The following is a 13,770-nucleotide window of genomic DNA, read 5'->3' as shown; positions in this document are numbered from 1 at the left end:
CTATTCAGTTTGGATGCACAAAGAACCATCCGAACAAAACACCAAATGAGAGAATTGATTGACTCAATTCATCAATAACTAAATCAGTCTTAAGTCGATACAATCAGAGAGCACACCAAATGAGAGAGTTGATTGACTCAATTCATCAATAATAACGAACTAAATCAGTCTAAGTCGATACAATCAGAGAGGCCAACTATGTTTGGTCCGCGTATGAGACAACCCAAAATGCCTAAAGTAAGCATGCATGCCAAAAAGCATAACTACTGCAGGTTGGTAAAAATCCCTAAACCTATGTTGATTGTTCTACTATAGCTACACAAGTATCCACTAAGCTCAAAAGTTCTAATAATACACAAATAAATTCATCTTACAATAATACACAATGACCCGATTTATTAATCGCACAAGAAATGATAAAAACTAATAGGGTTAAATACACTTTACCCTTCGATGTTTGACTTGTTTTGTACTTTATCTCTTACATTTAAAACCCAACACTTTGTCCTCTAAGTTTGTCAAAGAGAAACATTTTACCCTCAATTACAAATTCTCGATAAAATCATAAAGGAGATTGCTCTTTTTTGCACTTTGATTTGAACATTGATTCGAACCTAGGTAAAACTAGTTTTGAATTGCTAAATTTGAAGTAAAATTTCCAAATTGCTTTCAAGATATAATAGCTACCAATTTTGATTTTTTATTTTAGTGAAATATTTATATGACTAATCATGATTTTTTTTTTGGATAGATTTATATGTTGGTTTTGAATGACTTTGTAAAATATTTAGGGAGTAAAATATCACTTTTTAACAAATTAAGGAGGCAAAGTGTTAAATTTTTCATGTGAGAGGAAAACATGTAAAACAATTAAAAGTTGAAGGGGTAAAGTGCATTTAACCCAAAAACTAATATTACAAATCATGCAAATTTTCAAATTATAAAGAAACCAATTGTGATATCCCACATTGGTTAAAAGAAAGTTTATGATACTATCTATATGGTGAATTCCTCTTTAAATTTGCTTCCGTATAATCATTTTTCACTTCATAACAAAATCATATTATATGGAAGCATAAGCTGCTTTGTTGAGGAGTTGGGCTCTCATTTGTTGGGCCAACAAGAATAAGGACTTAACATGGTTGCTAGTAATAACTAAATAGACAAATAAATACAAATATGAACCAGTCCATAAAGTTCAATGAAAAATGTAATTTAGGGCATTGAGACATGCCACTACTGGTAATCATGGAAACCCACTTTTACACTATCTACCAGTTTACAATGCATGGGAGTTTCCAAAGGGAATTCTGAGCATCATTATGCATAATGCTACCAAGAATCAGTCAAATGCAAACCAAGTAAGAAACTCTGCCTAAACAAGTAAAAGTGTTGCAATTTTGAGTTCTGTACATAGATGAGCATGCCAATACAAAAATTATCAAAGGAATTACTAGCATTCCCGGGACAGAAATGAGCCCATTTCTTCCCTTTCAGAGTCATGGAAAGAGACAGCCCTTTGAAAAAAAAAAACAAAACAAAAAATGTAAAAACCTGCACCTACAGAATAACCCTTGAAGAAAACCAAGAGAACTAAAACATGATGAGGAGAAATCTAGCTTTAATCTCGATAACACGGTGCACCAAGCTGTCAATGAGGCAAAGTTGAAAAGAAAATAACACGAGCCAAATGAAGATGAATATGGAGTATGAAGAGGCAGACCAACCTGTCTAGATACTGAACAAGCAACAAGCTCCCCTCCTCTGGTGCAAATTCACAGCTTGCAGCTCCAATCAATACTAGATTTAAAGAATCTTCATCAATCTCACCTGTAAATTCTATTACGTAACATATAATAGCACCTAAAATTACAACTCAGCACCAATGGTCACATGTGTCAAATAACACGCATTAACAAGACCAATTCAAGCAGACAAAATACCATACAGTCTGTTATCATCCCGTACGACCACCTTCTGAAACCACAGTTTCATTTGAAGGAACAGAACCCATTTCATCAGACACCAGACTTCTCCCTGTTTCATCCTTCTTATCACGTGGCTGATCCAAACCTTGATCAGGAAACACTTCTGATTGCAAAGTTGGAGCAATGTTATTCACATGTAACCATGTCAGCTCCCACAAACTATCTCCACCCAGAGCACTTCTCTGCACAAGCACTCCCCTTGTCTTCATTACAAGCAATGTGTTTTTGAGGAGCTCTGGAACTAGTTCTGGGAGCTTCTCGCTTCTCTTTCCTTTGACCTTCACCTTCATATATTTTTCCATCCGGCTAAGAACACCCAGCCATAGTTTGCAGAAGGTTGTTAACTGTGCAAGATCATTCAGCAACTGTAAAAATACTTTTGACAGGAGCTTCATAGCAAGGCTAAGTGTGCCTTCCATGTTTCTATAGTCTTTCTGGGAGTGACCCTGTGCAATATCAAGCAAGTCATCAAGCATTGTGAAGATGACCATGTCAAAACATTGCAACCACAAACTGTGGGGAAGTTGGAAACCTTCCACCCCTGACAAGCACCTTTGCAATGATATGAGGGCATGGTTCCTTACTTCTTCTCTCTGGTCCAAACAAACTTTTCTCAACCCCTGCACCAGCCTCAGCCACATCTCCCCAATATCCTGAGACATTTTTGAAAGCTCCTCCTCCGCCATTGCTTGCTTAGCTTCCAGGGCCCAATGTGATAAACAAACAACTGAACCAGCCATAAGATCCAGAGCACGCACGGACCGCTCTGCCTGACCAACACGAGACTCAGAAAACTGCCTTGCGGCATCTACACAGAGAACATAGTTGGCAGGCAACAAGTGGGCTCCATCAGACATGATGAACAATAAGGCATCAAATCCTGCTTCGGAAGCCTCTGGGTGCCGAGCTGTGATGGAAAGTAAGGATGTAATTGTGCGCCAACCCATTTGCGATCTAATGTGAGTGGCATTTGCTTTCACAAGGCGACTGACTTCCTGAGTTATTTGCTCACAATATGCATCAGCAACCCGCGCATCCAGCTTCAGTACCAGCTGTAGTGACCTCAAAAGTTCATCAGCCAGGTTTTCTTTATAAGGAAGCAGCCGCTGGCAAATACGAAGAAGTCCAAAAACAGCCTTCTCCACTAGGGCACAAGGCATCACTGTAGACTGGACTATATTAGATATGTGTTCATAAACACCTTGCCACAGAAGCTTAATTCTGTCTCGATTGTTTAGAGTAATTGCAATCAGCAACTCCAGGCAGAAAACTGCAGTGTCTTCATCCTCAGGAGAACTGTTCCCTTTTTGGGGTCGCCCTGCAGCCCAGATGAGTGCCCGTGCAAGCTGCAATAATGAATCAGATTGCAGAAACTTACTTTCTGTAAAAATGCTATCAATGTGGCACTTCTGTATTGTCTGGAGGGTGCGTTGATGAGCAGCAAGTTGTTGTTCAGTTGGTTGCGATCTTGGCTCCTCTGTGTCAAGGGATAAAAGTTGACTAAACCGGCCCATCAGTCCAGAGGATCTTCTAGGAGTACCAATGGATGGCATATGAGCCGAAGATAGAGAATTTGTAATAGGCTTCCCCTGCCCAGGGTCAGCAGAAAGCTCTGAATCATCTGCTGCATCACTGGCAACACGAGCAGGAAGAAGACCAAGCTTGTGCAACCTTAGGATGCAGTCCAGGATATTTCTCCAACCTGTTCGAATATAGTCACCGTACCTATTTGCAATGGTGAAAACTGTTACAGTTGCCATCCTTGCTTTTGTGTCATCCCCAAAGGCTTGTACAGATTCCTCACCAGGTGATGGATTCAAGAGAGTTGTGAACTTACAGAGAGAGACAACTAAATCATCTAGAACATCTTCAAGATGGTGGCAGGCTGAGATTTTTGCGACAGCTAAAAAGCCGTCAATACATGTTTGGTAAACTTCTTCGTGTTCTGCATGATCAAATACAACAGAGATAGCTGCAATAGTTGGACCAGACATTATAGCAAACATATCATGGTCAAGGAAAGCTCTGGAATCTGCCACAATGAATGGAGCAGTTTTCTTGGACTTATGCATTAGATCAATCCAACGGCTTGGGGTCATTTCAGGGAAACCAGCACCCTGCTCTGGAGTTGTGCGGATCTCATTCTTGCAGATTGAATGGTACAGCTCAGACAGGAAATCTCTAGGGAGATCATTTCCTCCATTAATGTGCCGATTATTCCGAATGAAATCCTCTTCTGTCATCTTTTTCTTCACTTGTACATTGTGCTGGTCTGTGTTCAGCATTATAAGTGAATAGGATAACAACAGAGCAGCATCCTTGTTAGCTAGAATCTGGGGTGATTGCTCATAATATCTCTCCGAGAAAGCCTCAAGGACCCTCTGTATCTTCTGTGATTCTCCAGGCAGTCGGAAAGTTTCCAAGAACAGCCGCAATGCAGTATCCAGATTCATGTCTTGGAAATCAAAAGTCCCAGCAAATTCATGAAGAACCTGAACACAAAACTCATCATGGTTTCCCAGGAAATCCCCAACCAGATTCTTATCCAACCCAGCAGTGTACCTGAAAAAGCAAGCAACACTTTGTGGGTCAAGTTTGTCAGGCAAGAGATGGGTTACTTGGAGAAACTCTAGCCCTTTCTTTGGGTCCCGGTTAAAATGATCAGCTCCAATCATCAGTCTTCTTTTAATATACTTCCTCCGGCAGACAAAGGGAACCCAAACACTAGGATCACTATAATTATCACACTTCACCATCCAGAAGGGAGTATATTCCTCAAGATTTACTGGGGACTGTTCTGAACCAAGTGATCCATTGCCTATCCTCTCGGCCATTCCCTGAATTACAGCTATCAGGCCATCCAAAGCAAGAATATGCATAGCAGACAAAGGGCAGTTCACAGGAAATGCACTCTTTGACAACAAATTAGCAAGGTCTTCAAACACATTGCTGCAAGTTATGTCACAATCTAAGTTGGCATACATCTCCACCATGAAAGTTTTCTGCCTGCAAAAGTCGACTAGAGCCTCCATAGCAACTTCTTGCTGCTGGTATGAAGCACCATATTTGCTTTGAGCAAGTCTCAGGATTACACACGAAAAGAAAGCCTCAAGTTGTAGTTTGAGTTCAGTCCGCAAATGCTGATATAGATTGAGAACAATGCTACAAACCATAGAAAGAATTAGTGGACTCGTTGACAAGCCAAACTGCATCAGATTACGAAATAGTTCATCCTGTATCAGACTTAGTAACCTGGGGTGTCTACGAATAGAAAGCCCACCCAATTCAATAGCAGAATTGATCAAGCCCAGGGCAAAAAGAGGCAAATCTTCATCAAATGCCATAGTATTTGATCTAGAACCCATTCCCATGTGCTCAACAACATTTAACAGAGAGCACAAGAAGTGAAATATCTCCACCATGCAGGGGACCCCATATGGTTCTGTCATTAGATGCAAATCATATGGAGTAGCCTCCTTCCCATTACCAGCACCAACTGTATTTTCATCCAACATACTACCTACCAGACCTGTGGAAGAATTGGAAGCAAAGCTTACCGAGGATGGTTGACCATCATATTCAGAAGCACCATTGCCATTCTCTAACTGTTTATTTCCAAAGTTATACTCATTATCTTGCCCACTGCCCTGCATGAGGGAAAGAAAAATGCATTATTTGCAAAGGAATAACCAGATAATTTGTGCACTGAAACTCCTCATTGCTGACAAAAAAATTAATAATTCTAAACAGTTTATTCGAGAGTTCAACTGTGGACTAAACAGAGTTGATGCCCCCACATCCATGGCATGAGCAGTTAAAGCAAGTTAATGATTTGAAATTCATAGCCCTAAAAACCATGTCAGTGGTTCTAGTATCTCATGCATGACTCCATTCTTCACCTATAATTTTTTTCCAGTCACCAAATTACTGATTGAGATTAAACCTTACAGTGAATCTAAGAACATGAAACCAACTTAGTTGCCCCACATAAAAAGTAATCCAGAATAAAAAGCAATGGCTGTGTTTCAACCTGTGGAGCCTCCCACCCCTATTGTTCATGGTCTTGGAATGTGAAACTACTATTCACCTTATACTTTGGTAAGGCGTCAAGAAATGAAGGTAAAGAAAAGATCATTACTCATATTATTTGCTTATATCTTTTGTTTCCCTAACATAAAAAAATTTAAAAATAAAAAATAAAAAAAGAACATTATCTGCACTTTATTAACTATTAGAAAGAAAATTAGAAAATGAATTAGTTTAAGTTCTCTATCTTTGGGTTAGATTGCTAGTTTAAAGTCCAGATAAAGACAGCCAGCCAGCATAAGACTGTTAATCAAACCAGTAACTATGGTCAATTAAATTCAAAGAGAAAAACAGCTTTCTTAACTTATATCATTTTTTCTTATTTCTCTTCGGTATTTTCTTCTCTTTTTTCTCACTTTACAGCAAACAATAGCAGCATAAGTAGAAAGAAGTATTGCACCCAAAAGGGGGGAAAAAATAATAATATAACCAATACCTCAAGCTTCACAGAACTGCCTCTGTTAACCAATGCATGTTCGGTGTTGCCAACATCAGGAAGGTGTGAAAAAATACACCTGACAAGTTCGTGCATCGTATGGCGAGCTATCCGCTGCAACAACTCACTTTTTGTTGCTGCTTGATGAACTATGCGGTAACAAGTGTTCACAATGGTGCAAACATGCTGATTACTCAACATAACTGACACTTTACTTTTCATGCAAGCCAGAAGAACTTGAAGTATTTTCATGAGTACTAATTCTTCTGACGCTGGATCAGTTACCTCAAATCGGCAGCTAGTTACAGCATCAACTACCAAGTGCATAGCATCTTCCACATTGACAGTATTCAAACAAAGGACATCAAGAGTTACAATCTTGTAAACAGATGACAAGGCAACACCTGTAATTGGTGCCCCAGTCTCGTCAGATCGAATTACATCCAGAAATGGCTGGAGATACACGGCTGGGTTGATGGTATGCCACTGATGCTGCCATGAAAATATTTGCTTCCGCAATGCCTTTAAAGACTGAATAAGAGAATGCTCAAGATGATCATCGCCTGACATATAACGACCTCCCCATCTGACATTCCTCCTCATGACTGCCAATACAGCACCTACTTCTGAATTGATCATACATGCTAATGCAGCCTTATTAGAAGATGTAGATTCACAATCTTCAGGTTCTTCCTCAATTGACTTGATTCCAGATTGCAGCTTTAGACGCCCCATATTATTGCTCTATAATTTTTTCCAAATACCCAAGTTCTATCTGTAATTTACCAACTGCTACACCGAGAGGGCTCTGGAGCCTCGTCACAGCATATCCTTCAGATGATCCACTGGAAAAATAAAAGCAAACATCCTCAATAAGAATTTCACATCATGAAAGACCAAATGAAGCTCAACATGTAACATAAACTAGAAAATCATAAGCTTCCAAAGAAGTGACAAGGAATTGTTAATTTTGAAGGGTATCTTTTATATCCTAAACACAAGTTTAAATCTAGATGATCCATGGTCTACCAAACTGTACTAGGTCCTGAAACTGTAATTTTAGTTAATAAAAAAAAAAAAGAAGATCATCACCACTTTCACTACTTCACTGTGCCACAAGTACTGCCAGCTACACTGGACCACCAGCATAAAAACCATTGAACTATAAATACCCTCTTCTGTTCTGTTAGAAGAAAAAGCCCCCAATCCTCAGTTTGGTTGCTAGAAATTGAAGGAAAATATAAAAAATTTAAGCACAAAAACCATTAAACTAGAAACACCCTCTCCTGTTCTGTTAGCAGAAAAAGGCCCTAATTCTCAGTTTGGTTGCTAATAAAATATGGGAAATAGAAGGAAATTAAAAATCCTATTCTCAAATTTTTTATATTCAGAAAATGAGAAAATACAAACCTAACTCATCCCAATTGAGCCTAATGCAACCATCGCGCAGAAGCGAGTTGGAATTTCATTTCTTTTCAAACCAAAGCTGCAGGAACATAATCTCCAGAAATCAACTCTTTTTGGGTTCCATTTGTTTCAAAAAGAACAATTCCCAGAAAAAAATTCTCACAAAATTATTTCTCTTAGGCTCTATTTATCTCCATGAATATCTTACCCGGAAGCATGAAGAAAATTTCAGGCAAAGCAAAAAGAGGAAAGAAATTTTCTCTGGACAACTAAATCTCACTATTCCCCTGAGAGAGTTTTTGCCAGTGAAACAAACGAAGCCTACATTTCCCCTTAGGTTTCTCAGCAACCAAACTGACCACAACCCTAATCGATCCCAACACTTCCCACGATCCCGAGGAGAATATTCCCAAAATTCCCCAAATTAAACACCAAAACTGGCCCGAATTACCACAACTGACCCATAACCTCACCAACGAGGTCGCACGAATCAAAATCAACTCCGATCTGAGTGATTCCAAATCCAAAATCGAGATTCAAAACCAAAAAACGATGAAAAATACAAATCAAAGAAAATGAAAGCAAGATCAAAAACGAAAATCCAGTTACCAATACCTCCAAAAACCAAAAACGAAAACAAAAATAAAAAAGACACTCCGAGATCGCCAAAATCCGGAGGAGAGAGCAGAAATGTTACCTGAGGAAAGCGCCGAGGCCGATCAGGATTTGATTTTCAGAGGGGAGGAGGTGGAAGAAACCCACAACTCGCGAAAACGAGGAACAGCATCGAAACGACGCCGTTAATAGGGACGACTAACGAAGTCATTCGAAAGTACCTGGTCCAATCTCTCTTCTTCTTAAGCTACCTGTGGGTTTGTGACCATTTCTCTTGCCATCCCATATTTGTTTACCATATTCTAGTAATTCAAATATTTGGTAAGACCCGATTATTTTTAAATACTGAATAATTGGCCAAATACTTACAATTATACATTCACCATAAAAATATTTACATTTTTTAAAATACTTCTTCATAATATTTTAAAATATTATTTATATAATAAATTAAGGCATAATTAATAATAATAATAATAATAATTTATATAAATTATTATTAAATTATAATGTGTAATATTTTCTTTCAACTTAAGTGGTGTTTGTCATTTTGACTAAATGAAAAAAGTCAAAATATTTTACTTTTTCTATTAAGTTAAAAGTAACTTGTTGATATCAATTAATATAATTAAACTGAACTTATTGATAAGAATTTAACTTTAATTATGTTGGTTCATATCAATAGGTTACTTTTAGTTGAATAAAAAAAATAAAATATTTTAGTTTTTTCTATTCACCTAAAAAACAAATGTACTAAGAAAATAATTCTTGAGAACATAATGCTTTTAGTTTGCATTTTTTTGTAGAGCTATGTAGAAATCATATTTTCTTGAAAAAAAAAGTGTATTAATTTATTTATAATATGATATGAAAGCAGCTTTATAGATCATCCTAAAAAGTGTAGATTATTTTTTTTTAAAAAAAAAAAAACCATATATGGTAAACAAAGAATAAACAAATATTTTTTTAAAAGGCAAAACTCTAGCATAAAATAATAAAATAGTGTTTTAAGAAACCTTGGCCTAAACAAATCATCAAGTCTAGATATGGAAAAAAAAAAAAAAAGAATGGAATGGAAAATCTAATGAAGAAATTGTGTCTAAATATTTTAGATGATCAAAAGGAAAGGAAAACTCTTTCTATATAAACCATGGTTTATCAAAACAATTAAACTTCTTTAAAATATTAATCTTAGCCTTTTTCCATTTTAAAATTGAAAAGTTTAAGTTTAACAATATTATTTTCTTCTAGCAATCCCCAACATGTGATAGAATCACAAATCACATAAAATGATTATAAAATCTAATCATTCAGACAATAAATACGTTAGAATCTCATATTAAATCTATAAGATAAAAATATCGGAAGATATACTTGAATTCATTGAGATTATGTATCTAGGGTCTTGTCTTCCACATATTGCAACCTTGAAATCATTCAATGATGGGATGTGAATAATTAGCAATTTTTCTATCTCATCTCATTTAGACTAGGACTATAACCCTATTTATACCCCTTATTATTTTTATTTTATTTATTAATTTATCATTAATAAATAAAATAAAATTGGTTTCTATACATTGCAAAACTCATACAATCCATATATATAAAGATGCTTTAAAGGCCCATCATTAACTATCACATTTAATTAGGCCCAAATGTAAGATTGCTTAATGTATAATGTGTTAATATGTAGGCCCATAATTACCAAAATATCCAACATAACAAAGTTTAAAACCTTATAAAATAATAAAGGAATAAAACAAATAAAAACAAACAAACAAACATGGCTACTTTACACTCTATAGTAGGCATGAGTGTCTTTCACACTTGAATCTATACTTGGTGCTTATTGTTTCCATTTGAGGATTCATAAATTTTTTTGTCTTAACTAGGTTCTTGAATCAAATTTTAACATGTCAACACATAGTATTGATATGAGATATAGTTTTATATGATAATGGTTGTGTTGGTACCTTAATTCTCTTGAGAGTTATTTGGGAATAACTTTATTCATATAGTTACGGTCTCACAATGACTCTCATTGAGGCGGATCCTTTAGGGTACTTGTGATTTGTACCTCTCAAGAATTCTTAATTGGGTTCATTTACAGATATACCTTTTCTAACATCATTGTACGCACAAAATTATCTTTGAAGAAAAATTATGTGTGATCTTGAATAAGCTTGATCTCGAATTAGAAGTTTGTTGAAGGTTCGATGTCATAAAAGCTTAACTTGGGTCTGACTCAATATGGTTTGAGTTTTGAGTTGACTTAAGCTTTACTTGAACTTGTTGGATTTTGACTTGATTTGGGCTTAGGTATGATTTGGGTTTCATCTTGAACAACATTGGTTAAGAGTTTAAAAGATTTAATCTCGAAACAAAGAGGTGTAAAACTTAACTTGGGTCTGACTCAATATGGTTTGAGTTTTGAGTTGACTTAAGCTTTACTTGAACCTGTTGGATTTTGACTTGATTTGGGCTTAGGTATGATTTGGGTTTCATCTTGAACAACATTGGTTAAGAGTTTAAAAGATTTAATCTCGAAACAAAGAGGTGTAAAACTTAACTTGGGTTTGACTCAATATGGTTTGAGTTTTGAGTTGACTTAAAGCTTTACTTGAACCTGTTGGATTTTGACTTGATTTGGGCTTAGGTATGATTTGGGTTTCATCTTGAACAACATTGGTTAAGAGTTTAAAAGATTTAATCTCCAAACAAAGAGGTGTAAAGCTTAACTTGGGTTTGACTCAATATGATTTGAGTTTTGAGTTGACTTGAGCTTTACTTGAACCTGTTGGATTTTGACTTGATTTGGGCTTAGGTATGATTTGGGTTTCATCTTGAACAACATTGGTTAAGAGTTTAAAAGATTTAATCTTAAAACAAAGAGGTGTTTTGCATATTTCAGTCTTGAAACTTTAAAGATTATGACAAGTCAGAGATACTTTAAAGAAATTGAATATTCTTTTAAAATTAATTGGAGTCTTCTTTGAAGATTTGAGTAAGTTTTGAATCACATTAAAAGAGTTTTCCTTTTTAACTATTGTTGTCTGGATTTGTATTTTTGCTCGTCTCTTAAAAGCTTTGGAGTTAACCCACTTTATAAGGATTAGAAACATTACATTTAGATACTTTTACGATTCTTTAGAAATATTATTCCTTAATTAAAGTTAATATCTTCAAATATTTGATTATTTATTTATTTATTTTGTAAATAAAGGTGGTATGATTTGTTATGTTATGTTTATATTTAATTTATAAAATAAATAAAAATAAAATGAAATATTTATTATTTTTCAATGTTAGACATTTGTTTAAAATAAAGATTATATTGCATTCCACTGTTTGCTACTGAAAAAATAATTGAAAGTCTCTTATATTTAACAATATTGATTAAAATAGTTAAAATTTATAAATATTTTATATGTTATCTTATTCCATATAGAAGAGGTATAAAAAAATGTGGATAATATATCACTTCACTTATCTTATCCGATGTTTGGTTGAACATAAGATAAGATAAGTGACATGATAATTTATCATATCCCATTACCAACCAAACATGAAATAGTATATGTTATTATATTTCTTATCCTATTTTATATCATATCCAATCAACTAAGCATGACCTTAAAATACTATTATTTAATTAAAAATAATATTTAAGGAAATTTGCAAGATTATATTCAATGGTTCTTAATTTATTTATTAATAAGATTTGATAAATACTTTTTCAATTATTAAATTTACTATTTTTGTTTATTCTATTGATTATATTTTAAGTTTCATAATATTAATTCTTTTTGGCTATGTTGGGTTGTCGGGATAGGAAAGGATATGAGATATGATATCCTAAATCAATATTTCCAATGAAATATAATATCCTAAGATAGTATTTCCAATGAGATATGATATATTTACATATTATCAATCCTGAAATATGTTATTACACTAATATTTGATTTATAAAATAAATAAAAAAATTGAATATATATTATTTCTCAATGTATGATATTTATTTAAAATAAAAATTGTATTGTATTGCAATATTTGTTATTAAAAAAATATGAAATTTCTCTTACATTAACAATATTCAAGATTAAAATATTTAAAATTTATGTAAATTTTTTATATTATCTTATTCAATATATAAAAATATTTTTTATATATGTATATTAAATAATACATATATTAGTATCATTTTACAATATATTTTATAAATGTTTTTATTTCTTCTTTTTTAACTATATATTTAATTTTTAATTTTGTAATAAGTGATATAAAAAATAAAAATTGATTAAAAAAATAAATTTATGCTACATGAAATATGTATATATTTTATTTTAGCTTAGGATTAATATATCTCATATACAAGAGATATAAAAAAGAGGTTAGATAATATATTCCACCGCTTATTATATTCCATCTTTGGTTAACATATGATAAGATTAAAAGTGACAATAATTTCTTTATCCCATTACCAACCAAACATGAGATAAAATATATTATTCACTCTCTTATCATATCTTATACTATATCTAGCTAACCAAACATAGTCTTTGTTTAAATGTAAAATAGTTTGTCCTTTTCTTTTGTGGGATTCATGCCACATGGCAACTTTTGTATTGATCCATGATTAATTCAATTTAAATACAAGATAAATAGTAAAATTTTAAATTTTGTCCTACATTCACATCAAAAGCACTATCCATACATATATAGAGGAAACTCTCTCCTCAATATTAGTGCTAATAAGTCATATAACATGGATTATTTCTATCCATTGAACCTTTTTCATGGGCTTTCAATCATAAAAGTTAGGTTCATTTGAAGGTGACTCCCTTGTGGGCTTAAGCCCTATCCTTCTTAATGTCTTTAGGACATAATTCCTAGAAAGACCTTTATTTAATTGATCAACAACATTCTTCTCAAATTTTAAAAAATCCAAGGATTTACATTTCTACCAAGACGATTTCTTACTTATAAGTTATATCTTACTTGTATGCTTCTATTCGTTTTCTTGTTAATATAAAATTGATTTACTAAATGTATTACAATCTTTCAATCACAAGGCATATGTATTATAGGTATAAACTTACTCACTAAAAGGATATCTAGTAACAAGTTTCTAATCCATTCAGTCTCCATACATGTTGCATCTAATGTTACCAACTCAAAATCCATTGCACTTCTCGATATAATAGTTTGCTTTCTTTTTTTATCCCTAAGAAA

At 34.0% G+C, this 13,770-nt stretch overlaps 1 protein-coding gene across 1 annotated transcript; it reads right to left on the bottom strand.

Moving 5' to 3' along the window:
- Nucleotides 1-1,362: 1,362 nt before the first annotated feature.
- LOC100247152 (ARF guanine-nucleotide exchange factor GNOM) lies at nucleotides 1,363-8,839 on the bottom strand. The gene is made up of 3 exons (XM_010664942.3): nucleotides 8,615-8,839; nucleotides 6,511-7,355; nucleotides 1,363-5,635 (listed from the first exon to the last, which is right to left on the bottom strand). The coding sequence occupies exons 2-3, from the start codon at nucleotides 7,243-7,245 to the stop codon at nucleotides 1,958-1,960; spliced, it is 4,413 nt and encodes a 1,470-aa protein (XP_010663244.1). The 5' UTR covers nucleotides 7,246-7,355; nucleotides 8,615-8,839; the 3' UTR covers nucleotides 1,363-1,957.
- Nucleotides 8,840-13,770: the final 4,931 nt, after the last annotated feature.

The sequence above is a fragment of the Vitis vinifera genome, chromosome 2 (genome assembly GCF_030704535.1).
Source record: "Vitis vinifera cultivar Pinot Noir 40024 chromosome 2, ASM3070453v1".
NCBI lineage: Eukaryota > Viridiplantae > Streptophyta > Magnoliopsida > Vitales > Vitaceae > Vitis > Vitis vinifera.
This window is presented reverse-complemented; position numbering and strand designations above follow the sequence as displayed.

What these genes read in the sequence shown, in the direction of transcription:
- LOC100247152 (XM_010664942.3), bottom strand. Translation starts at nt 7,245, where the DNA reads ATGGGGCGTCTAAAGCTGCAATCTGGAATCAAGTCAATTGAGGAAGAA. An exon ending in GCAGTTCTGTGAAGCTTGAG is followed by an intron (nt 5,636 to 6,510) that starts GTATTGGTTATA and finishes TCCCTCATGCAG; the next exon opens with GGCAGTGGGCAAGATAATGA.